This window comes from Pan paniscus, chromosome 2, assembly GCF_029289425.2.
Source record: "Pan paniscus chromosome 2, NHGRI_mPanPan1-v2.0_pri, whole genome shotgun sequence".
Classification (NCBI taxonomy): domain Eukaryota; kingdom Metazoa; phylum Chordata; class Mammalia; order Primates; family Hominidae; genus Pan; species Pan paniscus.
Window position 1 is genome coordinate 137,366,758 of NC_085926.1, and position 27,876 is coordinate 137,394,633.

Consider the following 27,876-nt stretch of genomic DNA (forward strand, 5'->3'; position numbering starts at 1 on the left):
CATCTCTTCTGTCTGTGGGTAAAACTGACAGCTCTAGAAATAAACGGAGATCCATATAAAGGGTTTCAAAATATGGGAGTAATTTTTGTTTTTCCATTTAATGCTAGGTTTCAAAGGAGGGGAATATGTCTATCACTGCTACATAGGCATTCTGTTTAAAACCCACCCAGATGCCTTAATGGGGCCCTGTCAAGAGTGGGAAGGTCCCCACAGCTGTTTCTCAAAACCAGTAGACCACTCAGTGTGGGCAGTGGGGAGCTTGTGCTTGGCAGGCCTCCCACGTCGCCATCATTTCTTTTTGAACACTTGACGGCACACCTGGTCACCACAGGTCAGCTCCTGCAACGTCAGAAAGTGGGTGAGGGTCTAACAAGCCAGGCCTTTCTTCTGCCCAGCCCTCAGCCCCCTTGGTATCTGGGGGTGGGAGGTTGGAATAAAGAGGACACTTAGGTATTCTGGGCAAAGTGCATCTCACAGACCCAATCAGCGGGCATGCCCTGCAGGTAGCAGTAATTTGATTTTGACACTTGAATTGAGCTTGAACAACTATAAAAATGAAAAATGCAAAGAAATGACCCTCTTGGGCAGGATTTCTCCTACTCCCATGATTAAAGTAACATGACCTAATTTATAAAAGGCAGCGAAGCCATGAGGAAGGAAAGGACCTAGTGTAGAGAAGTGTTTGGAAGGTAGGGGCCTGAAAAGATGCTGGCCAGTGAGCTGCCCCTCCACCCTGTGGGCTTTCTGGCCTCTGGTGATTAGAACATTGGCTGGCGGTGGCGCAGGTACCCGCAGGGTGTGAGGTACAGAAGGGCTTTCCCAGGCTTGCCTGTGCAGCCGACAAGGTCCCGCTTTTCATCCAGATAGAGGGAGCCCCAGGCCTTATTTGACCCTCACTGATCCTCGAAGGAGGAGGGAAAAACATGAGTGTGGGAAGGACCACCACAATCATTGCAGTTGACTGTGAATCCATTGTCTAAGCCACAGAGAGCACTGGGGATTGTATTACAATTAGAAAAATCCATCATCCAAACCAGTGCAGGTAGGGAAAGCCATCAATGCAAAACACGATAAATGCCTCCCATATATCATTAGCTGACATTGCCTTCAAAATAAAGATCTCAGGTGAAGCAAGGCTGGCTGTGAAGGGCACTGTGGCAACCTGAATACTGACATTGGAGCCAGGTACCTGCCTCATTCCAAAGGTGAGTGAATTAATGAATGAAGAGCCATTCACTGAATGAGCCATTCATTTACAAATGAGCGAAAAAAGATGAAGGAGTGAGAGATTTTTCACCATTTGAATGCTGAACCCATGAAGTGCCTTGAAGATTGAAGAATAAAAAATTAAGCTGTCTCGACAGGTATAAGATATTTAAGGATATCAGTTATTGTTCCTACTGCTCTGTTCTAGTACCAAATTACCTTAAAATATTTTGGGGTCAGGAGGACATACCTCATGGAGAGAGGTCAATACCTGTGGCAGTTCCCAGGCAGAGTGGGTCCTGTCTCCTCCCCACCCCACTCTCTCTCCCAGGCTCCCATCATTATGAGAAGGCCCTGTCCCACCCTCCTCCAGGGCATCTAAATTCTGTGGCTCACATTTCTCCCCAGCTGGTCTTTAGCAGGTTCCCTGTATTTCTCCATGGATCTCTGCTTCCTAACTCAGCATTTTGAACTTTCTTTTGAATTGCAGCTGTTCACGGAAACAGCCATATAGATTTCTTCCTGGAGTCCCCTGAGCCAGATGGGAATGGCTTTCTGACTATATGACCACATGCATTTGGCTGGAGCTCGGGTTAGGAGTGCAGGGCCATTTTTCTTGTCAAAACGCCTGGCTAGGTGACCACAGTAGCATGTGTAAGCACCATGGAAGTGAGCTGAGCAGAACCCAGTACTTACCAGGTACAGCTTGTCCCCCTCAATCCACTGCTTCCAGCCGCGGTTCTCCTTCTCCCCCTTTTGCACACACACAAGGACATCACCTTCCCAGGTGACCAGTGCCTGTAAAGACAGATTCCCAGGCAAATCAAACACATGGTCTTGAGGGACTGAACAAATCTAAACCTGCAGCTGCAATTCCTGCAGCCATTTCAGGGTCTTGCTTGCTTGAAGGGCAGAGCCCTCAGCCTCAGGGAGCCAAGATCCTTCCAATGTCATTTTCCACATACACCCTCCATTCCAGCCAAACCAGCTTATCTTGGCTTGCTCTGTTTTCTTTCAAGGAATTCTACTCTTCCATTTTTCCTTATGGTAAAAATGGCATTTCAAATCAGTGGGGAGAAGATGATAAATTTCACTATATAACGATGTAAAATTTCTGGAAGGGGAAAATACCTTAAAGTCAACAGAGAAACAAAAAACTGGGGGAAAATGATAACATATCAGCAAAGATTTGATTTCCTTATATATATAAAGGGCTCCTGTAAATCAATAAGAAAAATGTCATTAACTTAATAGTTCATGTTAACAAAGAACATGAACCAACAGCTTACAAGGGGGAGAGAGCCCTAGCAGATGGCTTCTAAACATAAGAAAAGACATTCAGCCTCACAGTATAAGAGAAATGCAAATGAAGACTTTGTTTTTCAGATACAATTCATCATATGGTCAAAGATCAAAGAGTTTGATAATACACTGAATTGGAGGGAGAGTAGAGAAGCAGGCACTCTCTCTTATACAGGGCACATGGGGATATAAATTGGTATAAATCTCTTTGGAGGGCAATTTTATATTACCTTTCAAAATATAAAACTGCATGTACTTTCTGACCTAGAAATTCTACTTCTGGGAATTTCTCCTTCAGGAATCACACTGTGAGACCTGCCCACTATAGGACACCAATAAAGGCAGGGGAGCTCCCTAAATAATCAGGGGGTTACCCAGATGGCTCCAGTACCTGCCTTCTTATCCAGAACCAGATGGGTGGACCTTCTGGTTCTTGGGTTCCTCCCAGCAGCAATGCCAACTGGTTAATAGCACAGGGGCAGCAGCAGAACATGTGCTGAACAGCCAGGCTACAGTGGCCAGCAGGTTGGAGAAGCCGTAGGCCTGCTGAGTCCCAAGAGTGCTCAAACCCCTGTGTACATGTTTACAAACTATTTACTTTTCAAATTTCTCCTCCTTCTGTTCCCCACTTTTACCCCTCCTAATACCTGCTATAATCTGTACTACCCCTAGGTGGTCCTACAGGGCCAACCACTTCTGTGCCCAAATTAGGCGTGCCCTTCCTGAGATGATTATGTCATTCCCATCTGAAGAATGGTTCTGTGCCTGTGTTGTTCTTCTTCGGGGATGACCCTGATGCTAGCTGATTTTCTTCCAAGTATGTGCAAACTTCATTATGCCTCTCTGAACAATATTATGCTAAGGACCAGATGTTTACTTTTCTTGGTATCTTGTAAACCCAGTTGGTGATAAACTGACCTGTGGTTTTTTCCCCAGTGTCCTTGTACATTTGGGCCTGTTTTTTTTGGTACAAATCTGTTTTCTACAGATTGTTAAATCTACCTATTTCTAAAATAATATTTGACCTTGACCATATTATATACTTTATGTACAATTTTATTCCTTCTCATTTTACTCCCCAGTGCATCACAGCATTCTTTGTTACAGCAAAGGACTAGAAGCTTCGTAAATTCTGTCAGTGGGTGGCTAGTTAAATATGGTATGGTTCATCCCTGCTATGCAGTCATTGAAAGAATATAGCCGTAGTGTATGGTTTAAGTCGAAAAAGCAAGGAGCAGAGCCAAATGCATAAAGCAGACAGGGGGGAGTATGCATGCATGCATATGTTTGTACACGTTTCCTGCAAGGAAGTAAAAGAAACCCTTAATAGTGATTGTCCCTGAGGAGAGAACTTGTGGCTGGGGCTAGGATAGAAAGAAAATGTTACTTTTTACTTTTTGATGTTTTTTAACCATCTGCATGTATTCATATTCCCAAAGCTAATTTGAAAATAAAATTCTACATGTTTTCTAAAGCAAAAAAAGGTCTCCTTCTCCTTTAGGACCATCCTAAACCTCACATCTTTAAAGGTCTTGGAGAAGCTATATTCATAGGTTGCCTTCCTTGCTCTTTTGGGAGGAAGATGTCTGGAATAATAATTTGCTTTTTCTTATGATGAGCCTTGGACTCTGAGTTTTCCTCTAAACAGATGAGAAAGGACTCATGTTTTCAATGTGGGCAAGGACGGTGTCGTCTGTCCTCCTCACTCCCAGATTGCCTCACACATGATAGATACCTAACACGTGTTGGTTGAATTGATGCCTGTCTCCCCCAGTAGACAGTAAGCTCCATGAAAGAAGATGCTGTATCTGCTGTTCATTTCTGCAACACCAGACGCAGCACAGTGATCAGCATTGTTGAATGAATCTCTATTTGTTGAAACATAATCTTGAAGTAAATCCATTTGCTTCCTTGCCTTAGTTTCTATGGTCCTACCAGAGTGCACACACGTACATCAATATGGTCATCGTTCATTTACTTGTCTGCCTTCCCCAGGAGGCTTGCAATGCCTGAAGGCAGGAGAGGGCGTCTGATTCATCATTTTATCACTAGCTACTGACTTAGCCTTGGCATGTAGTAGGGGCTTAGCAAATTTTGTGGAAGGAAGGAAGAAGGAAGGAGAAAAATGTTAGTGCATGGGCCTGTCCTAATATTTTATTTTAATAACTCCTACTGGACAGCAAGATTAAAAGTTGTTCTGACCGTAAAGTAAATTGGTTACCAATAAATTATGATAATACTTACAATATTATAGCCTTACTCCTATATAAAAATAAGAAGCAGAAAGAAGAGAATGGTTAAATGAACTAAAATTTCTCAATTTAATCTGCTTTTAGTTGGTGCCCTTCATCCCTGCATCAGAAGAGATTTTTAAAGGAGGCTCAATTGCCTTAAAAGATCCTCAGGTTGAGGAAATGGAAACAAGTGAGGAAAGCCCTTCGTTCTCAGCTAGGGGATAAAGAAGGAGTACATTCCAAGGGCAGATAGCTGTACACAGAATTGAAGAAACCTGGGCTCCCACCATGCTTTCCACTATCACAGTTTCCAAAGCTAACGTTGCTTAAAACAGCCCTTTATGATAAATTAGATACAGGCACTGTATCAATGTTAAACTTATAGAAGCTGATAACCATATTGCAGTTTTACAAGAGAATACCTTAATTATTAGGAAATACATACGGAACTATTTAGGGCTAAGGCATCTGATTGTTCAGAAAAAAATATTTGTGTGTTAGACAGAAAGCATGTGCACATGATAAAGCAAAGGGGCAAAATGTGGTAACTCTTGGTAAAGACTGTACAGGTGTTTTTTGTTATATTCTTGTAACTTTTCTGTAAGTTGGAATTACTTGTCAACACTTTTTTTTTTTTTTAAAGGAAAACAACAGCTCTTTAAGAGCATTGAAGGACAGTATTCACATGCTCAACCCTCCTTAGCGCACTTGCCCTCAATTAAGAGTTCTTTGGTTCGCCTGCAGGGCCCTTCCTCTGGCAGCGCCTGTCTGCCACTCCTCTTCTGGGGGCTCCCATCTTCTTCTGCCATCAGAATGGCATTATTGGCTCTAACCGCCATTGTCTTCCCTGCTTTTCCCTGCCCTTACTGTCTGCCCCAATTTCAATTACTTATTTTATTATTGAGATATAATTCACAAAATATAAAATTCACCCTTTTAAGATACACAATTCGGTAGCTTTTAGTACATAAGGTTGCATAACCATCACTATATCTAAATCCAGGTGATTTTCTTCACGCCCCAAAAGGAACCCCTATGTACTAGCAATCACCATTCATTTCCTCTATCCCCTGTCTCTGGGCAACCACTTTCTCTCTCTATGAATTTGCCTATTCTGGACGTCTCATATACATCACACAATATGTGACCTTTTGTGTGGGGCTTCTCTCACTTAGCTCATTTTCCAGGTGCATCCATTTTGTAGCATGAGTCTGTCCTTCATCCTTTCTCATGGCTGCATATACTCCACATTCCATTACATGGGTATCAATTGCTTATTTTTAATTTAATTTTATTTTGGGGGTAGCTTGTGTAGTTTTGGAAGGGGCTTTAACTTCTCTTAGAAATCAGCCAGGATAGGAAGTTGGGAATACATAGAACCCACAGGAAGTCCTTCCTAAGGGGAGTCCCTGACTCCTCAGAGGAGAATTGACTCTGTGATCAATGTGGTTGCATTGCTTCTGCTCTGGGCTGGCATAGAACTGGGCACTACAGGGCACAACATGCACCTCTCCTCCACACTGCCGAGTGGGGAGATTTCCAGAGGGCTTGTAAGGGTGACCAAGTAGTTGAGACATGGAGCCCTGGAAAACAATAGCATGAGGAGTACCACACACACTCTCACACTCACACATCCTCACACTCCCACACGTGTATAGGTGTTCACTCAGGCATGCCACCAAGTGTGGGCGACAGAAATTAATCACAGAGGCCAGGCATGGTGGCTCACGCCTGTAACCCCAGCAGTTTGGGAGGCTGAGGCGGGTGGATCCCTTGAGATCAGGAGTTCACGACCAGCCTGACCAACATGGTGAAACCCTGTTTCTACTATATATATGTGTGTGTGTGTGTGTGTGTGTGTATTGATATATATATATATATATATGTGTATATATATATATATATATATATATTTAGCCAGGCATGGTGGCGCATGCCTGTAATCCCAGCTACTTGGGAGGCTGAGGCAGGAGAATTGCTTGAACCTGGGAGGTGGAGGTTGCAATGAGCCTAAACTGAGCCACTGCACTCCAGCCTGGGCAATGAGAGTGAAACTCTGTCTCAAAAAAAAAAAAGAAAGAAATTAATCAGAGAAAGAGATTTGCCCACTGTCTAGCACCCCCTTCCAGCTGAAGGGTTCCAGTGAAGTTACAGGAAGTAGGTGGTCCCTTGGGCATCTGCTCTGCATGGTGATTCTCATGGGAATGGCCCATTGTTGGAGGCTGGGCAAACTGTCCTGGGTACTTCTCACTCCCTACTAAGGGTGTGTGTGAGTGTGTGTGTGTGTGTGTGTGTGCATTCACTCTGGCTTTCTAGTGAAGGCAAAGAGGAGGCAAGCTGTGGGAAAGAGGATTCTCTCTCTTTCTGCAGGGCTAACTGCTGACTGGAGAGGGGAGAAAATGGAACACGGAGAGACAGAAGAAAGGTAGGAGTGTGTTAACACGTGGAATCCATTAAGGGCTGGAAGGGTGATTTATTTTAGGAAGAGCAAGTTCTCTACCATCAAAGGTCACAAAGGATCAAGTCAGAGAGGACAGGCCTGCTTTTCAAGAGCCCACAACCAAAACAGAAAGGTGAGGGAAAATGAATCATTTTGCACTGATTGGGTTGGAACAGCAGAGTGATGCAAGAAATTCTGAGATCAATTTTCCTAGCAATTCTGGTGTCCAATGAATTGGCTTTTCAGCCAGATGGTTCACAGGTTCAGAAAAGACTTGTTGATCCATTATCACCTCAGGGAGGGGTTCCATAAGTGGACATTCCAGGGCCCAGAATCTTAAGTTCTCATGCCAAGAGTGCTCTGGTGGAAAAATTTCCATCATGCTTTATATTTCCCTACTTTTCTTTAGCAAAGAACACTAAATATAATTCAACCTTGACTTGATGGCTGAGATTATCAATGCTACAGGACAACTTGACTGAGAAATAAAGTGTGTCCAGCTCTCTTCGCTTTTAATTGTCACCAAATAATAATAACAGCTTTTCCTCCCCACCCCAGGAGAGGAGTCAGAGCTTGTGCCCATTGCTTTGGGGGAGAGTTGAGACCTCTGACTTCTAATGAGCTCCTGGAAGGACAGTGTGAGAGTCTCTGGGTAGTGGCCTGACCTTTGGGAAGATCAGGACTCATGGTGAGGGGGGCAGGGCAGGGCAGAGGGTGTTGCTTGCTTCGTTGTGGCACTTGAAGGGCTGGCCCTTTGCTGGGGGTGGGAAGGTGACAGCACAGATACCTTGGGTCAGAGTACTCAGCTCTGTCCTCCCTCAGTTTGGGAGATAGGACAGAGGTTCCAGTGGCTGAATTGGCCCAGAGGGAAAGCATGCTTTGAATATTCAAACTGCCCAGCCTTGTATAAAATGCATGGGCATAGACAGTGAACAGTCAATTGCAACCATGAAAAATGACAAGCCAGGAACCTTCCCAAATCTCTTGGACTGCATACATATCCCTGGGGTTCGTTACAGTGGGAAGGTTTGGTGGAATCCTTAAATACAACTGAGATTGGATTTCTCCTATTCCTGTTTGGTGGGCACTGACCAGGTGTAATTTGATTTGGAAAATCAAAAACAGGCACACTGAGCATGAATGTGAGCAGGAGGGCTGGTTACTGGGTTGGGATACCACACGGTGATGCTGGGGAGAGCTGCTGTTACCCTTGCCTTCCCAGCACCTCTCCACTTCTCCCTGCTGCCTCTGCCTTATTTGCAAACAGCTCCTGTGGGCAAGAGCCTGCTTCTTCTGCAAACTCAAGTTTTTGGGCTTTGAGATAACTCCCTACTCCCCTCTCAGAGTTGTTTTCTGCCTGCTTTCAGGGTCCCATCTATATTCAGTAGTTCAAATGGTGAAAGTCTGGCCTTCTGATACATGGAGAGTTGCCTAGATTATCCCTTGTTGATTAAGGCAATGCTAGGACAGAAGCCACAAACTTGCCAGAGATTTCTCCAAGTTATTAGGGCTGGATAAATCTTGACTCCACTTAACCTACTGATTTTTTTTTGTTTGTTTAATTTGGATCATTCTTTTCTAAAAAAATGAAGTCAGCTGGGATCATCTATAATTGAGATGTTTCATTTTATACTTGCTCTTTTTCAGCAGAATCATAAAAATTTGAGATATTTTATATAAAAACATCTGATTTCTCTACATCTCCTAAAAAAAATCTGGCACCTTCAGGCTTCGCTCCTCCATGGCAGTGCTTGGCTGGCACTGGGCAGGGCTGCCACCTTTCCATGTGCCCTTGGTCCCCAGCAGGCGCAGGTGCTGTCCCTCCCTGTGATGTTCCACCTTGCCCTCTTCCCTCTGCCTGCCAGGCCCATGGCTGTATATGACTCATAGGCCCTGGCCCTGGATCATGGAGAGGTTGAGCTCTTAATCTCTCCTAGGCCTGCCTCTTCCTACTAAACTGTCAATAATTGCTCATTGCCAGCATGATTAAGGCCATCCTGGTCCTCCTTTCCTGATTTTTCCCAGGTTGTTTCTAATATTTTTTTTTCATCATGATACCAAATAGCCAGCCCCTGGCACAGAATGTGTGAACGAAAAACACCAGCCCCGGTCAGTACCTTAACATGCCGGTTATCCATGCCCTTTGTGTACTCGTCAAACTCTACTCCAACAGTGAAATCCACATCATAGTTGCGGAATGTGCTAGTGGTTTTTGTCTTGAAGTTATCACCATCTTGATCAATAACCTTCGTCTGAGTGAGATGTACTGCAATCTTGCGGGTGGCAAAATCAATATCTGTTGGCAAAGGGAGTTGTGGAGGTTATGATGTGCTCAGCCAGACTCATTCATTTCGTTAACAAGACCAAACATTCAAGACTAGAGACACAGATTGTGTGTAGGCCACCTGTCTTTGCTTAAGTCGGAAACAAGCATCTTACTCGTGGCCAAGTTGGGCATTTCAGTCAGTTGCTGGGAAACTTAGGAGTCTCCTGGCACCTCCTCAGGATCCCTGATGGGAGGGAGATGTAGCACGCAAGCCTCACCCCTAAGCTGCAGCTCCCCAACACACACACACACACACACACACACACACACGTCACAGCAGCTCTATTCTATCTGACCTGTTGGGCATCCTCCTAAGAGTTTGCTGAACAAAAAGATCTCATGATTTAAAAGAAAAAAGACTTTGGAAATCACTAGTTTTAATCATGGATAAAGATGAAACTTAGGAAACTTTTGTTAATGTCCACAGCGGGGAGGGATAGTTACAAGCTTTCATTTTAACAGCAGACTGTTCTGCCTCAGTTCTTAGCCCCCAGTATAGATTTGTTTTTTGTTTTGTTTTTTCGAGACAGGGTCTCACTCTGTCGCCCAGGCTGGAGTGCAGTGACATGATTTTGGCTCACTGCAACCTTGACCTCCTGGGCTCAAGTGATCCTCCCATTTCAGCCTCCCAAGTAGCTGGGACAACAGGTGCACACCACCATACCCAGCTAATTTTCGTATTTTTTGTAGAGATGGGGTTTCACCATTTGCCCAGGCTGGTCTCAAACTCCTGAGCTCAAGCGATCCATGTGCCTCAGTCTCCCAAAATGCTGGGATTATAGGTGTGAACCACTATGCCTGGCCCCCAATGTAGTTTTAAACGTATTCTGGAAAATAAATATTTGTTCAGAGATTTCTTCTTCTTTTTTTTTCTTTCTTGAGATGGAGTCTCACTCTGTTGCCCAGACTGGAGTGCAGTGGTGCAATCTTGGCCCACTATAAGCTCTGCCTCCCAGGTTCATGCCATTCTCTTGCCTCAGCCTCCCAAGTAGCTGGGACTACAGGTGCCCACCACCATGTCTGGTTAATTTTTTGTATTTTTAATAGAGATCGGTTTTCACCATTTTAGCCAGGATTGTTTCGATCTCCTGACCTTGTGATCTGCCCACCTCGGCCTCCCAAAATGCTGGGATTACAGGCATGAGCCACTGTGCCCGGCCTCTTCTGTTGTTTTTAAGGGATAGGTTAATAATTGTTTACATTTTTATTATGAAAATGTTGAAACAAACCAAAGGAGTGTTGAATGTCCTAAGCGTTGCATATTACAACAAGAAGCTAACCCCTAGTTAAGCATAAAATGTGGCTCAACTAGAGCCATGCCAAAAAGTTGTTGGCCTGTGGAGTAGATCTAGAAAGAGAGGATAGTTCTGAAAATACTTGAATTTCTTTCCTTGCTATGAAATCATCACTCTTGGTCTTTAGTCAAATATCTGATTCCCATTATGCCTGTGAATTCTCCAAATATCTTTAGATGCCAATTTAAATCTTTAATTTTTTTTTAGAAAATCCACTGAGAAGGTTTTAAAAAACCTAGAATTGATTCTATTAAAACCCAAAGATAATATTGACCTCAAGAAGAAGAACAGTTCAAATTTATCGAGTGCTATTTCTCTGAGAACTGCAGTACCATCTTTATGATATGTAAGTGATGAAATTTCATGTTGTGCAGTGTCCGGTGCAGGACAAACACTATATTGTGGCCATGAAAGACAGAGCAGCAGGTAGCTCAGGAAGTTCCTGTCAGTTTGGAGATTGACGACTCTGCTGTCTTCCCATGGTGGCCAAGCATCACTTCCCTCACTCTCTCCCCATTTCCTTTCTGACCCATTTCCTTCAAAAATCCTTCTTTGGGTCTGGGCCTGGTGGCTCACGCCTGTAATCCCAGCACTTTGGGAGGCCTAGGTGGGTGGATCACCTGGGGTCAGGAGTTCAAGACCAGCCTGGCCAACATGGTGAAACCCTGTCTCTACAAAAATACAAAAATTATTCGGGCATGATGGAGGTGCCTGTAATCCTAGCTACTCGGGAGGCTGAGGCGGGAGAATCACTTGAACCCGGGAGGCGGAGGTTGCAGTAAGCCAAGATTGTGCCATTGCACTCCTCGCAGTAGAGCGAGACTCCATCTCAAAAAAAAAAAAATCCTTCTTTGGTCACTATTACTCCCCTTCTCCCCAAAATCAAGGAGAGGCCGAGTTGAACCTCACTTTGGGTCAGCAATCTGAATCTACAACAGAATCACAGCTGCATGAGAAAGGGCCCTGGGTACCTTTAGACTCTAACTTGTATAAAGTCAGATTTGAGCCTGACAGAACAATTTTAAGTAATATTAGCTAGCCAGAAGGTAAAAAGATTACATGCCTGTATCCTAAGTTGAAAAGAGAAGTAAGTTCAAGTTGGCATGAGCTGCTGCACAAATGCCAGTGCCTTGCTCACCTCTCATTCTCTACTATTTGTTGAGTACCTTCCATGTCTAGGAACCAGTGGGTCCCAAAGCTAGTTTCCTTTCTGGAACACCTGAAACAAAAAAATGCAGATTTCTGGGTCCTATCCCAGACCTAGAATCTCTGGGTGGTAGAGCTCAGTGATTTCAGATTTTGAACTTTGTCCATAGGAGGCTGTTTGGAAAAAGACTTCTATGGTTTAAAAATTTTGAAAGCTACTGTTAAAGCGCCTACTTTTCATGTCAGAGATGGTGAAGTAAGACCTAGAGAGGTCAGTCTACTTGTCTAAATATACATGGCTGAAACAGCAATTGTAGTGGCTTGGTAATTGGATAGATGGGTAGAGAGATTGAGTTGGAAGGAAGAAACAGTTGTTCTGAGCTTGGATGATCAAGATGAGAGCCAGGGAATAAAAGAGGGAACTAGTTTTATGGGGATACATAGTGAACTGAATTTTAGGTAAGGTGAATCTGCGAGCCATGCTGTGTGGACTCTTGGTAATATTTGGGGTGGCAATTAAGACACTCTTTGTGTCTAGGGATGGTGTCCCTTTGTGTCTAGGGATAGTGTCTAGGGATGGTGGCTCAGGGTGTAACCTCCCTTGGGAAACCTTCCTCATTTTATTCTTCAAACAAACCCACAAGATAAGTTTTATTTTATCCTCATTTTGCCAATGCGGAAAAACTGCCTCAGAGAAGTTGTGTCACTTTCCCTGGATTATGTGGTGAGGAAGCAGTTGAGATGGTACTTGAACTTAGGACGATCTGTCTCAAGGGCCAGTGCTGTGCTCCCCAAGCTCTGGGGTAGCCCAGTTAGACCATCCCCATGTGTGCAATTTCTGTGGCTGCCCAAGATACTAGTAACTTCTGATTCTGTTAAATTTCCCCTGGAGACACAGGGACTGTGGGATTCAGTTGGATGAGCCCTCCCTGTTTGAGGCAGTTTGTTTTCCAAAGCCCTTGCATACTGTCCCCCACCAAATGGCAATTGTTTTCTAGGCCCAGGGCTGTATAATAAGTGAGAGCTGAAGCAATCACACTCCAGCCGGCTACATTATCTGGCAGCTCATTTTGCTTCACCTCTGTGGCTTATGGAATTGTACGTGAGCATGTCCAAGTCACACAGCCTGTGAGGCATGGGGTGTGGGGAGAGACGAACGGTCTCTCGGCTGCCTTTGGTTCTGTGAATTCCTCTAGTCTTCTTGGCCAACATTCCCAGAGCCCCCACTTCCCCACTGTATTTGCCATGGGGTACAGCTCCATCGGATGTTTGGTGGTCAAAAAAATGGGCTCACGAGCAAGTAAGTTTGGGAGATGAGGAATTAAAACCAAGACAAGCTGGTTTCTGCCCTGTAGAATTTCATAGATTCTTTAATATGGGAAAGGTGCTTTGTAGCTCCAAGTTGGAGGGAAGGTACAGGATGCACCTTTTCAAAGTCTGAGGTGGCCATGGAGCCCCTCTGTGGAGGAATATGCAGTCTGCCAGGTGTCCCGACACAACTTACTATGGAAAGGGCTTACCAAACCCTTTCTGACACATGTATCTCAGCCACCTTGGCCTTGCAATCATACCTGTTTAATTTTTCTCTCTTCAAGGTAACTGCTGACCTATTTAGGTAGGACCAAGTGGTCAAGTATTTCCGACTTAAAAAATGAACCTTTCCTTAAAATTGCTACAAGCCACTGAAGAGCATCTTCCTTGTTCTAGTGAGTACAAGCACATGCTTGTGTCGTGCAGAGGAGCTGGCAAGAGGCTGGCATGTCACACTCCAGCTCATATTTCTCTCCTTCTGCCCCAAGTGTGTCCAGCTTCAGTCTTGTCGCTGGACATTTGGTTCCAGATCTAAAGCAGCAGAGGGCAGTGGCCGTATGTGGAGCTATTATTAACTGCATCACCTTGTTGTGAGGATCAAATTTGATGGTGTTTGTGAAGAGCTTTGCCCAGTGGCTGGCAGCCTGTGATCATGGCTCTGTAAATGGAGGCTGCCATCATCATAATATCATTATGAAGCCCCTGATCTCACAGGCCAATTTCCTTAGTTCTTTGTGTTTTCCCACATATCCCTTGAACAGTTGCTCTCTGAATCCCTGTCACTCTTGTCCCAGCTTTCCAAATCTCATAAGGCCGAGCCCCAGATTTGCCTCCTCCTATTCTTTCTTGCCTCCTTCCTTACCTGCTATCCAGGCCAAACAGTTTTACTGCTCCCCTCTGCCTGCCAACAGTACTTAGCATTTCCCCCTGCATTTTTCATGGAGTTGGTTATTCTTTCCTGCAGTTTCACCTCTATGAGGACAAGGACAATGACATCTTCTTGCTCTGTGTTCCTCCCCACCATACCATAGAACCAGGTCTTGAGCTAGGCAATTAGTAGGTACTCAAGAAATACTATGGATTAGCTAATGGAGGCAGCAAGGGCCAGGACAGTGATTATTAAAGTGAGGTTCCTGGGCTGGCAGCAGCATTAGCACCTGGGAACGTGTTAGAAATGCAGGTTCTGTGCCACGGCACTCCAGGCTGGGTGACAGAGCAAGACCCTGTTTCTAAATAAATAAATATAAATAAAAATAAAAGAAATACAAAATCTGGGGCCCACCCTAGACCTATTAAGTAGGAGCTCTGTTGGCCAGGCTCTGCTTGTCCTTACAAGTCTTCCAAGTGATCATGTGCATGCTAAAGCTTAGAACTGTGGTATAAATGAGTAAGGGTAAGGGGCAGATGCAGGTACAATCCTGTCTCTTATTTCCTAGCTAGCTGTGTGACCTTGGAGAAATCACTCTTCCTTTGTAGGAAAATGAGGAAAAGAATGCTCACTTCAGAGGACTATTTACAGTGTGGATTCAGTAAAAATAATGGTAAAATGCTTTACATAGTACCAAGTAGCTTGTCCATATGCAGTGCACATTGCCATCCACTCTTGGCCTTATCTGTTTGGGTCAAGTAGGGACCAAGTCAGCATTCAGTCCAGAGTGAAAGTTTTGGGTCATATTTATGCATCTCCATAGCTGTCTGCACTCCATGTTTTGCAAGGGGCTTGGACTCTGCAGGAGAAGTGGGAATGGTGGCTGATACACTCTTTTACTGTCATAGACTTGGTCTGTCCTATAGGCATTTTATCCAGCCTGGCGACACTTTTCTCTGTGTGGATCAGTTTCCTCACTCTATAGTCTGGTGATGGGTAGAACCAACTTCAGCTCCTTCTCCAGTCCTTTGTGCTAAGGTCTGAGCTGTGCTAAACCATACTTCTGGAACAATAGTTAGGAGATGGGAAAAGAAAAACCATAGGTCATCTGTTAACCAGATGAAACAGGGGAAGGCTCTAGGTAAAACCACTAAGGAATAATTGAAAATCTACAGAGAAATTTAGAACTGAAGTGTTCCTCTGAGAGCAAGTCTATTTCCACTCAATGGATGTGGAAACTGAGGCCGTGAGAATTTAATTGGTGAGCTCAGAGCTACCCAGTTAGGATAGCACTCCTGACAATTTCTTTACAAACGCATTCTGTTGTCATTTACAACTAACACCTCCGCTCCCCAGTAAAAAGTATTGCTTGTCCCTGGTTGCATAGAAAGGTAGATCACAGCTAAAAATACCTATTGCTGACAGAACTGGTTTGTCCTGGAAACACCATCCCTAGTCAATCTTTCTGACCAGTGCCGGGGGAATGTTATTAGAAGACTATGCAAATGGAATCAAGCATCACTTCTCTGCTGGATTGAAAAATGGCTTGGCCTCTTGGCCACCCTTCAGTGTTTGCACAACCCAGTAAATCATGTTGCCTCTGCTCTGCCCCAGGGAAGCTAGCCAAATGTTCTGTTGGTGGACTCATGATATTTCTAATCAAAAGGGTTTAACTGCGGATGTAGAACACACACACACACACAAACACACACACACACACATGCACATACACACACAGATTATAAAAACACTTCCTCTTCGTACTTTGCAGAGAAAATTATTTTCCTGGTATGGTATTTTAACACCAGGGTTATCAAGCATGTTTTATCTCCTTTTCTGGATTAAGGGTATCTCTGAGTCTGATTTATAGCCAGGTGAAATGAATTTCTATCTCAGAAGGAAAGGTCCAAAGGCAAGCTATTTCTGAATAATATATATGGCTTTTAGCTGCTGCAGAAGGAAAAAAAACAACACGGACGTGACTTTATTAAAACATACTTTTCATAACTGCATTTTGAACAATACAAGCCATAAAGGTGAAATATGAGTATGCTACTCAACATTAAAATGCTTTGTAATGTGCTTATGAAAAAAGCGAAAGTTGGAGGCGAAAAGGGCAGGTGCTCTTTGTAAATTAAAGAGCAGAGAGGCACAAGTATTCATCATATGAAATCTGAGAACCATTCAAAGTGCAGCTTTGATGGGCTTCAAATTTGGACTCCTTAATTCTCAAATCATTGGCACTCTTAGGCAATTGTGAGAAGCAGAGTGTAAGAACAATTTTCTCCTTTTTTCCATGCCACTTCCTCCTCCAGAAAACACATTTAGAAAGGAATTAGATGAGATCCCTGCCTGCCTCCTCCTCTCACTTCCTTCTAGGCACCGGGGGCAGGCTGGAGACCCTGCGGTGCCTCCCTGCTCCCTATGCACTGTTTCTCCTCCCCATTCTTAGTCTACTGCATACTTGCTGGGATGGACATTAGAGTGGAGCTGATGCCAACACATGCAAGGGGAGACTTGTACAAAGGGATGACACCTATCATTACCTAGGCTTTTTCCATCCCTCAGCATTTCCCCTTTGAAAGTCCTACCAGGTACCATATGGTTCAAGTAGAGACTTTGGCAACGTGTATACCTTCATTGACTTGTGAGCACCATCAGGAATCCAGATTTTATGAAACAAATTCTTCAATCAGACATCTATCTATCTATCTATCTATCTATCTATCTATCTATCTATCTATCTATCTATCATCTATCTACCTACTCATTTTCACCCAGGGACTCTGAGTGATTCTCTTTCAGTGTTTCTGAGGGTCCTGCCTATTTACTTTGGATGCCTCCATTTGGACATACCTTGTTCACAGTGAAGCTCTTTCTTCCCTACCTCCATGTTTTGTACCCCTACCAAGAACAGTGCTGAGGAAAGGGCTGTGGGTGTTAGAAGCAGATAGCCTGGGCTCCTGTCTTAGGCTCCATCATTTCCTAACCACACGTGGCCATGGACAAGTCTCTCCACTTCTCTAGATTCCTCACCCCATAAAATGGAAAGCATTTCTTCTGAATTTATCTCTGACTATATCCTGAGCTCTATATCCCATATCAAAGTGCCAATTTTAATACTCCATTTGAATGTGTAACATATCTGAAACCAAAATATGCAAACCAGAATTCTTAATGCATGTTCCCCCACCACCCCAGCCTGGTACCTCCCCACCAAACCTCACTCCTCCCAGTGACTTCCCCATTTCAGGCAATGGGATTGTCATCTGCCCAGTTATTCAGGCCTAAGCCTGGGACCCAAATTCATTTCTATCATTTCCTCTCACTTCATATTCATCTGCAAACCCCGTGAGCTTTATCTGCAAAATATAGGCTGAATCCGTCCTCTTTTCTCCAGCTCCACAGGCACTGCCCTAGCCCAAGCCATGGTTATTTCCTGCCTGGACAACACAGCAGCCTCCTAATGGGTCTCTCATCCTCTCTGCTTGCAATCTTGCCCTCCTATGATTCATTTTCCATGCTGTGGCCATAGTGATCCTTAAAGAATACAAAGAGGATTAATTTGTCTTCCCAGCATAAGGCTGGTATCTGCTTTGCCTTCCGCCTACCTTTCTACTCTCACTCCCTGACCACACCCCCAACCCCTCCGGCTCACACACTTTCAACTCCCAACACACCAGCTTTCTCAAATCCTTGGGCCCAAGTGATTCTCCCCCCTCAGCCTCCTGAGTAGCTGGGACCACAGGAACGTGCTACCAGGCCCAGCTAATTTTTTTATTTTCTATTTTTTGTAGAGACAGAAGTCTCACTATGTTGCCTAGGCTCATCATGAACTCCTGGCCTCATGTCACCCTCTTGCCTTGGCCTCCCAAAGTGTTGGGATTACAGGTGTGAGCCATCACACCTGGCTTCATGTTCTTGAACACACCCAAAACCTTTGCACTTGCTGTCCCCTGTGTCCAGAATAACACTAGTCAGCGTTCAAACCTGGGTTCCACTGTCACCCCCTCAAACCTTCCTGACCACCCATCACACTCCACTCCATTATTCTTTTAATTTTCTTCTCAGCACTCACCACTACCCAAAATAACCTTAAACTATTTGTTTACTTTCTGTCTCCCCACTAGCATGTAAACTCTATGCTGGCAGGGAACTCGTCTCCTCATTTCCCACTATATCTCCAATGCCTAGAACACTTCCTCATTTGTCATAGGTGCTCGATACATTTGTTGAAAACTGAATGCACTAAAATGAAGAAATGCATATAAAGCTCTAGTGTGATGTGTATCATGGTATGAGAATAATTTGTGCTTGTGCTCACCCATCATGCTAGACTGCAGGCTCTTAAATGGTCAAGATGAGATTTTGCACAAGACACATATTCGGGAAATATTTCCTGGCAGAGACCACTTAGCTGGGAGCTGTCTGACTTCAGCCTCTCAGGGCTCTGCCTTCCTAGTGGAGCTTTCAGAGACCCACTAGAACTGTTTGTGATAGCCACTGCACTTTTAAGTCTGTGCATGTCAATTTAAGTGAAAAAGATGTTCTTCATAGAAGATAATCCTCACCTTCATTTGTGAATTAAGAAAATAATGGGTTTTCCTCAAATAGTTACAATTTATGGAATGAAAATTTCCTAAAAGAAGTATAAATTTAACATCTAATTTTTGGACACATGCTTCCCCATCTTCACTGGTAAAGTTATGTGATAGTTTTTCATGTTCTAGGCTGACTCCTCCCTGACTCTTCCTCCTCTAGTCACCAAATCCAGTCTATTTCCTGCTCTGGACATCTCCCTGTTCACCCTTTCTGGGTACTGCTCTCAATACCTTCCCAGGGTCATTGTAACAACCTCTTTAGTTCTCTGACAGTCTGCTGGTCTATTCACTCTATCTAGAGTGAGCATTGATAGCATCTCTCTCCTCTGCATACAATTTCTTCCTAGACCCTCTCCTTGCAAGGTGAAGTTCATGTGCAGCACACTGACTTAAAGATCCTGTTGCTTTTCCAGACTATTCTTTTGCCTCCTCCCTGCACTTCACTCCTTGGTAATACAATGCCTTCTGGTGTCCCAGGCCCATGCCTGTGCACACGCCCATGGGGCTATGCCTGACTCCATCTCTGCATGGAGAACTCCTGTTCTTCCTTCAAAGCCCCACCAAGAAGTACTCAGGAAGCCTTTACTGACTCCATGTACTGTAGCTCCTTTCACCACCATGCACATACTTCTTGTTACTATTGTTCTATTGATACCCATAGCCCCTTTGAGCCCAAGGCATAGAATCTCAACTGGCCCATCTGTGGCAGATTATATTTTCTTAAATGGCTGCAATAACACCTCTCATCCTACATGCTGTTCTTACAATGCAACCTTGACATTCATCCCACTGAGAGGTGGGGTCTATGTCCCTTTTCCTTGAATGCAGGCAGGCTTGTACCACTTCAACCAATAGAATATGGTGGAAGTGGTACCCGGTAGCTTCTGAAGCTGGGTCATAAAAGGCCATGCAGCTTGTATCTCTTCTCTTTGGATACAGCCAGCATGCTGTGAAGAAACCCAGGTCACATGGGGAGACCACATGTAGATGCTGAAGGCCAGTTAAGGTCTCAGCTGCCAGCCAGCATCAACTGCCAGACATGCATATGAGTAAGGAAGCCTGAGATGGCTCCAGCCCCAGCTGCTGCCCAATTGCAACCAAATGAAAGACTTTGAGCAGGAACCATTGGGGTGAACCCAGTCAGCCCCCAGAACCATGAGAAATAATAATTAAATGACGTGGTTGTTCCAAACCACTACATTTTGGGGGTAATTCATCAAACAGTAATGAAAAACAGGAATACCATTTGTGCATGGCTGTAACCTGACTCCTCGAGAACAGATTCCAGGGTTGGTTCTGCTTCAGATGGCACAGTCCCTGGCATCCACGGCACCTTCTAAAGCTTTGGTAGAGAAGTTGAATGATTCCCACCTGGGCAGAGTTAATGAACTCTCTCCCAGTATTCTTTCACATTATTAAGACCTCCTTATGTCTGTCCTTCTTGATCATCCCTTAAAAATGAAGACCACCCCTCCCATTCCTTCATCGCCTGATCTGACCTGAAGGAGGACTGACTTCAGGACATGACAAGTTCCTCAGGGTAAAAGAGTTCACCAACTGGTTTCCTCACTGTCAAGAAAGAATCTGGGGTGAGAAACACCAGGTGCCTAAGAAGGCAGGAGAGGAAGTACCACTGACCCTTGGCTCACTCACCTTTTGAACTCTTAATGACGTAATTTGTGGCAAACCCAAAGGTTACCATGATGTGTTACTCTGCTGAGACTGGTGGCTGAGTCATGATGGGAGGCCAGTGTGTGGAGTGAGTCACTGCACTAGTGACAAAGCCAGTTTACTGCCCAAGCCCACATCTCAGTAGAGTTGCTCTTTCCTTACTGAACCAACAACCAGGCCCACAGAAAAAGCAAACTCTCTAGTGCTAGGGGTTAAAGTATTAGAAATCGATGATTCTTAGATAGGGAATGGGCACCATCCTTAACAACAGTCACACATTTGAGGATGTCTACACATACTCTTCCCAAATGCTAAGGGTCTCACTGCTCAAAAGGGTAAGGAAGGCAAGCTTCGTTGACATCTCAGTGTTGGGAAAGCAACCTGCCTTATGTCCTGGGCGTGGAGGAAACTGTTGAGATCTGTTGGGCTGCTTTTAGCAGGTTAGATTGAAGGGGCAGCTCTTCCTTGCCTGCTTCTAGCTGAGCCCCCTGAGACCTGTCTTCAATCACTGCCATGCCTGCCCCACCCATGTTCCCATGGCAGGTTGAGAAGGACAAGGGGTCCTACCTCAATGGTGATAAGATGACTCTGGGTGAGGCATTTCTGCACAGGGCCTCATGACTTGGGCAGGAGCAAGTTTCTGGGGTCCTGAGACACTGGGCTGTCAGCAGCTGGGTAAACCAGGCACCAACAGATTCCCACTCTGGGTTTACCTAGTAGTACCATGTATGGTATTAATCTTAATCAGTTGAGTGTCAGCCTAACACTCTACACTGTGGAGATCATGGGACAAAGAGATCAAACGACTTGCTCATTAGAGTGAAATCAATGTAATGTGATATTAAATTGGAAGTTTTGGCTGAAGCTTTAAGAGACAATAAATATTTGATACCAAGGAGCATTAGGAAATCCAATCTGAAACCTCAATGGTGAAGATATTCAAATATCACATTCACAACTTGTGAGCCCCTTACTCACATTAAAGGTGTAAGTTGATGTGAAAAGAGTCCAGAGGAAGGCTGTTGTTAGAGGCAGGATTTCTTGGAGAGAGCTGATGGTGTACTCTGCATCCTCCCAACCCCCAGGAGGAGAAAGAGGGTAGTAGGAATGCTTGCTTCTCACCTTAAGCCTAGAGAGGTGGGCTTTAGGGGTCCACTCTGCAGAGCCATAAACTAAACAGAGCCTAGATTTTAAATCTAAGTCATCATAGGACTTTTTATTATTGAAGCATAAGCAGCAAAAGACACAAGGTTTCTTTCTAATTATATTACTTGACTCTGGCTTATTCAGCATATTGCTGAAACCTTGAAACTTCCAAATAACCCTTGTTAAAGTACTTTTAATTGCTCAAAACCACAACTACATCTAATATCATCTGGAGGGATGGGCAAGGCTGGGGCTATTATTTCTATTTGGCAGATGAGGAAACCGAGGTTCCAAAAGGTTAAAAAACTGGTTCACGGTCACAGAGCAAGCCCTGGACTCTAGTCCCAGCTGTGTTGACCCTTCTGCTTTGGTTTCCTTATCTGTATAATCTTGTTCAGAATTCTAGTTCCAAGCTATGCTCCAATCCATTTACCCATGTGTAGAATCAGAATCCCATTTCTATTGGCCACTCCTGGTACTAAAAAACACAGGTGCAACAGAGTTGAGGATGGGGCTCTGGTAGGAGGATTTTTGTCTCTTTCTTCCTCCCCCCAACTATATTGAGGTAAAAATCCTGCTAACCAGAATGAAAAGGAAAGCTATTCAGTGTTGGAAACCAGTCTAAAGAACATGAAGAGGCCGGGTGCGGTGGCTCACCTCTGTAATCCCAGCACTTTGGGAGGCCGAGGCGGGCGGATCACAAGGTCAGGAGATTGAGACCATCCTGGCTAACATAGTGAAACCCGTCTCTATTAAAAATACAAAAAATTAGCCGGGCGTGGTGGCGGGTGCCTGTAGTCCCAGCTACTCTGGAGGCTGAGGCAGGAGAATGGCATGAACCCGGGAGGCGGGCTTGCAGTGAGCCGAGATCGCGCCACTGCACTCCAGCCTGGGCGACAGAGCGAGACTCTGTCTCCAAAATAAATAAATGAAAAAAAAAAAAAGAACATGAAGAAAGTGCTTAGTTCCACAAATATGGAACATATCACAGCTCTCCTTTTTCATTGACATGGTGGACATTTTCAAGCTAGAAGTTTATCACACCAAAAAACTCATGATTTCCACTCTTGGAGAGACCTCCCACCATCATATCCAAGTTATTACTGGGCCTCTAACTCCACCCACTGCCGTTTCTCTCATTCTGCATGTGGAGGAAGTTCCAGCAAAGTTACCCCATGTGTGGAGAACTTTAAAGCTAGAAGAGGTGATAAAGAGGCTGCTGAGGGATGGAATAAGGTCAGGCAGCCAAAGCCCCTTGCTCAGCACCTGGAGCACAGGAGCCACCCAGTAACTGTCAGCTCCCCTCTGGGGACCCACTCACTCTAGTCCCAGGCAGAACCTGTAGGCTGGGCAGGGCTATGTGTTTTCTGCCAGTTCCACAGGGAACCCACTCTGTGGTGAACTCAGGACATGCACCAATTGGTAGCCCTTGGCCTGGAACCCAGTTCAGAAGTCATATAAGCAGTGGGTTGTTTGTGCTCTCTGACAACAGCCTCTCTAGGCTTCCATGAGCTTGATTTTCCCTAGGCTGAGAGATTTGCTAGCTATTTCTTTTCTGCTTCCCCATTACAAAACTGATAAAAGAACAATGCAGAGGTCATTGGTGGATAATATCAGGTCCAAGTGGTTATCAAAGAGATGGTGGTCACAAGGCAGGGGAGCGACTGTGTTATCCTCTCAAGTTTGGCTTTACTCTGTGTGTGTGTATCCTCCTGACATACACATTCAGTGTATGTTTTCTGTGGGCCAGGCACTGTGCTAAGGCATCCTAGACATAATCTCATTTATCATTATTCCCAGTTTCCAGATGAGAAAACTGAGCCTCAGAGAATTTTTATGATCTGCCTAATATTGCACAGCTGTACATGAGGCATGAGGATTTGCCACAGGTCTGTTGAACTCCATAGCAGCACTGTCTGGAGGGCCAGACCACAGTACTCCCAACAACAGCTACCCTCCCCATCCCCAGTCTCCTACTTACCCAGGGCCTTCATGTAGCCCTCAAAGTTTTCATTACTCTCCATCTCCCAGGTTCCATTCTGGTCCCTTGTCATGGTGGTGGCCACTGGTTTGGTGAGGGTTTGTGGTGGATGGCAAGGAGCAGGCTGCAGGGAGAATGCATTGGAATGAGCTTCTTTTATAGCCTAGTGGGCCAGGTTTGTGACTCTGAAGATAACAGGTTCAAAGGGCAGAAGCACAACTCAGAAGAACTTTTCTTTGCAAAGTTCAGCGAGACTATAGGTAACCCACAAACAAAGTCCTGGTATGGCCAGGCGTGGGTGTCCTAGTGTCCTGCACCATAAGCAGGGCCCTAGAGCAGCTCATTTTTGGCTGACTGGGTCCCCATGTGCCCCTTGTCCCACACAGAACATTTCATCCAGTAATGGAAGAAAACAAACATCCAGGGTCTACCCCACATGTACTATGGGTCACCAGTACCCAGGCCTCAAGCCTGGAGTCTATCAGCCATGAATCCAGCACTCATAGCAAGGCTGGTGAAACTGAAAAGACAGAATTCACACCTGTGGAGCTCTACTGTACTCTGTTCCAGGCAGCATGCATACTTCATCTTGTTTCAGCTTACAAGAGCTCTGTGAGTTATGTTTAACCATCCTTATTTTACAGATGAGAAAGGATCATGGAGGTTAAATCACATGTCTAATCACAACGTGTAAGTGGTTGAGCCAGGATTCAAACTCAGATCTGTTGGGCTCCAAATCCTTTTCTTCAACAGTGTGCTAGGTCAGCTTTGAAAGAGATTTGGAGCCTGACTTGAGAGCCCAAATCTCTCTTGCTTCCCTGTGGAAGCAAGGTGCCCTGTGGACTTCCTAGCAGCAGGGTGAGACATGAGAAAAGTGTTTTCTGGGAACATGATTCTGCTAAAAGCAAGCTGAGCCTGGAGGGAGGCCAGATGGAGGCAGAGGGGTAGTGGAATGTTGTTTTAAGATCCAAGGGGAAAGCTGAGGATCACCTGGATCAAAGTGGGGGCATAGCTGGACAAGGACCCTTGGTTCAGGAATGTTCTCCAAATGGGCTGTCCCAATGGAAATGGGTTTAGTTTATTGCTCTGACACTCTATTCCAAGATGTGGTGTCTGAGAAGTGACTGTGAAGAATGGAGGTGTGGCCTGAGACAGATATACCATGAGTTCCCAAAGTGAGACCTATTTTGATGATGACACTGCAGCTCTCATATATGTATCCTTGTGCTGTGAAATCTAAGTAAATGACTCTGTGTGTGGTACGAGGGATATAAAACAGCACATTTATCTTTCAGTAAATACACTGGAGTTAGGAAGACAGAGTGAAAAATGGCCCAGCTGTTGTCAAAAGGCCAATGGGGAAAGGTAAGGGGTGAGAAAGAAATAACTTTACCACAAATGGAAAATGAGTGGAGGAAGGAGTAGACAGATAAGAAACCTTGGAGATTCATCCTGTGAAGTCCAGCCAGAAGCTGCTGTAGACTGAGCATTCAGCCTCCTGGGCTGGAGAAGTAGATAGTCCCTCCCAGGCTCAAATTCCAGGGCCTCCACCGTCCCTCCCGCCTGCAATTGAGTACCCCGTAGGCCTCCCCTGTAAGAATGTGTAATGAGAAGCTGGCCTGATAGGGGAAGGGGCTGGGGGCAAGACAGGAGTTGCTAATTGCACTAAGCCAGGGGCTTGGGTTTTCATGGGCATTGAGGGGGGAGGAATTGGTCTTGGTGTAAGATGCAAATTTGAAACTGAGATGTCTGTATAAAGGCAGGCCCTTGAAGGGCTACTCCCTCATTGGGGGTGTAAATTAGTCAAAATCTGCAGCAACAGACAAGAAAAAAGTTTATCTACTTGGCATGGGATCTACATAGGTTAAAAAAAAGTTCTGTTCTGCTCTGACCTTGGTTTGGGGTTTGAATTTATCCTTTCTGTTAGCTAAAATATTAAAATAATAAATGTCCTGTGCTTGTTAACATTTTTAAGCTGCCAGGAAGAAGTAAATGTAAAAGCTGTGAAGAGGAACACACCTTCAAAACCAGATCAACCAGAATTCTGTGTGATGAAGCCATGCCAAATATGAGCTCATAATCCAAAATTGTAACACACACTGACAAACACATACAAACTGATGCTCTTTGTAACCCACCAAGAGCATCATCAGAAGAAACATACAGTGAAATTAGATTTCCAGGAGTTTCAGTTAATAAAATCAGGTACAGACTATAAAATAATTATGTTTAAAATGAATAAAGAAAATTTAAAAGCACTGAAAACATGAAAAAGGAATAAAATAATGTTTTTAAAAACAGATTAAAAATTTAAAAAGAGTAGTTCTTAAAAATATAATCACTAAAATTAAAAAGGTAATAGGTGGGTTAAACAGTTGATTAAACACAGCTTAAGAAAAAATTAGTGAAATAGAAGATGCAGTCAAGGAGATTACCCAGAATATATTAACACAGAACATACTGTGATGCAAATGTAGATAAAAATAAAATTCTAAAATTTCCCGGAGAGAACAAAGACAACCATACAGATTACCTATAAAAGAACAATGTAATAATGAGATCGATATTAGGCTTTTCAACAACTCTGATGGAATATGACAAGGGAACAATATCTTGTAATAATGCAGGAAAATACATTTGAATAAAATTCTAAACCCAGTCAACTATCATTATATGGTAAGAGTTTCAGATATACTCTTACCATATAACCTTAGTTTCAGATATACTCTCGTACTTGAATGATATAAAAAAGTTTCAGATATAATAGCCACAATATGGAAACAACCCAGACTTCCATCAACGAGTTGATGGATAAATAAATTGTGGTATATTCACACAATGAAATACTACTCGACAGTAAAAAGGAGCACTCTCCTGATATACACAGCAAAGATGAATCTCACAGACATTATGCTGAGGGAAAGAAGCTTGACACAAAAGATCATATACTATATAATTTCATTTACATGAAACTCTAGAAAAGAACAAGCCTAATCTACAGTGATATACAATAGATCAGTTTTTGTGGGTCCAGGGAGAGCAGGTAAAGGTAAAACTCAAACTCTACCCTTGTGAACTGTGCGTTCTTATTGTATGTAAACTATACCTTAATAAAAAAGGTATAATTATGTTGATTATTTATAGAAAAGCAATTTAGTACAAACTCAAACTAAAATCCTGTATTATACCCACATGAGTGATGGGAAGTAAAATTGTGCTAAGGAGGCTGTAATTACTGATTGACTATATGTTTGTGAGAGATATTAGTTTAAGCATTTTTTTAAAAATTAAGACTAACCCTTATAGAGCAGAGGTTCTCAACCTCTAACAAGCATTAGAATCATCTGGAGGCTTATTACAACACAGATCGCTGGGCTCCACCTCTAGAATTTCTGACTTAATAGGTTTGGGTTAGGGTCCAAGAATTTATGTTTTTAAGTAAGTTCCTGGGTGCTGCTGCTGCTGCTTGACAACCACAGTTAAGAACTACTGTTTTAGAGTAACAGAAATAAAAGAGGAAATAAATAGAGAGGGAAAATAAAATCCTAAAGTTTGGAGTCAGCCACACCAAGTTTTGAATCTACGTTTCAACGCTTCCTAACTGGGGGATCCGTAACGTTTCTGAGTCTCAGATTCATTCTTTGAGAATCAGGGTCATTGTAAGAATTAAACAACACCAAAAAACCAAAAAGCTCTTAACAGAGTCCTGGCACATAGTATGTGTTTGTTCCAAGATAGTAACTAGATATGGGGGCGACAGACCAAACTCCTAGTAAGTGTGTGACTTGTCCTAAGCCCTCAACAAAACACAGCTTCAGCATATTCTTCTGTTCCAGATCTATGTATGTGTAGGAACTGGGGGTGGTACTGAGGGGAAAAAGTGAGGGATAGTGGATGAGAAAAAGCAAGTGCTACTCAATAACTCAGCCACTATTGCCTACACCTTCCATTTAAGGAACACCAAAATCTTAAAATTGGTAGCAGAGCCCAATTTCAAAAGTTCTGTCCTAGGGCCCCCAACTCTGTCCACTACACTCACAAATCACATACCTGGACATTCCATTTTCTCAGTTGCCTGGGTGACTCCATTTCTGAATTTACTTACCTCAGTCTTTGTGGAATTCTTCAGGTGACTTTTAAGATGGAGGAAAATGATCAACTATAACCAATCTTTCCAGGTTACAAGAAGCTTTCTGGAGACTACATGAAAAAGAGCAGAGGTGGGTCTCCCTAGAAGCTTGATTCTGAGATAAATCAGTCAGTTAAGAGTGAGCACAGCAAGGACTCTCAGGAATTTACCTGCTGTCCTTGGGAGCATCTGACTGCAGCAGCTGGGCTCCTGGGCTGGC

The 27,876-nt window shown here is 44.0% G+C and overlaps 1 protein-coding gene and 1 long non-coding RNA gene across 2 annotated transcripts in view; one reads left to right on the forward strand and one right to left on the reverse strand.

Moving 5' to 3' along the window:
• The window catches only part of LOC100986620 (uncharacterized), a 213,015-nt gene that overhangs the window by 63,005 nt on the left and 122,134 nt on the right, over window positions 1–27,876 (forward strand). The window contains exon 3 of the long non-coding RNA XR_008624900.2: window positions 7,113–7,167. This is a non-coding gene — a long non-coding RNA (uncharacterized LOC100986620). The remainder of the gene's footprint in view (window positions 1–7,112; window positions 7,168–27,876) is intronic.
• RBP2 (retinol binding protein 2) lies at window positions 57–27,747 on the reverse strand. Its single transcript, XM_008951938.4, has 4 exons — window positions 23,528–27,747; window positions 9,300–9,478; window positions 1,903–2,004; window positions 57–339 (listed from the first exon to the last, which is right to left on the reverse strand). The coding sequence occupies exons 1-4, from the start codon at window positions 23,598–23,600 to the stop codon at window positions 289–291; spliced, it is 405 nt and encodes a 134-aa protein (XP_008950186.1). The 5' UTR covers window positions 23,601–27,747; the 3' UTR covers window positions 57–288.

Coding starts and splice junctions, on each gene's coding strand:
- RBP2 (XM_008951938.4), bottom strand. CDS start 23,600: ATGACAAGGGACCAGAATGGAACCTGGGAGATGGAGAGTAATGAAAAC. Junction 9,479..23,527: donor GGGCTACATGAAGGCCCTGG/GTAAGTAGGAGA, acceptor CTTTGCCAACAG/ATATTGATTTTGCCACCCGC. Junction 340..1,902: donor AGGGGGACAAGCTGTACCTG/GTAAGTACTGGG, acceptor CTGACGTTGCAG/GAGCTGACCTGTGGTGACCA.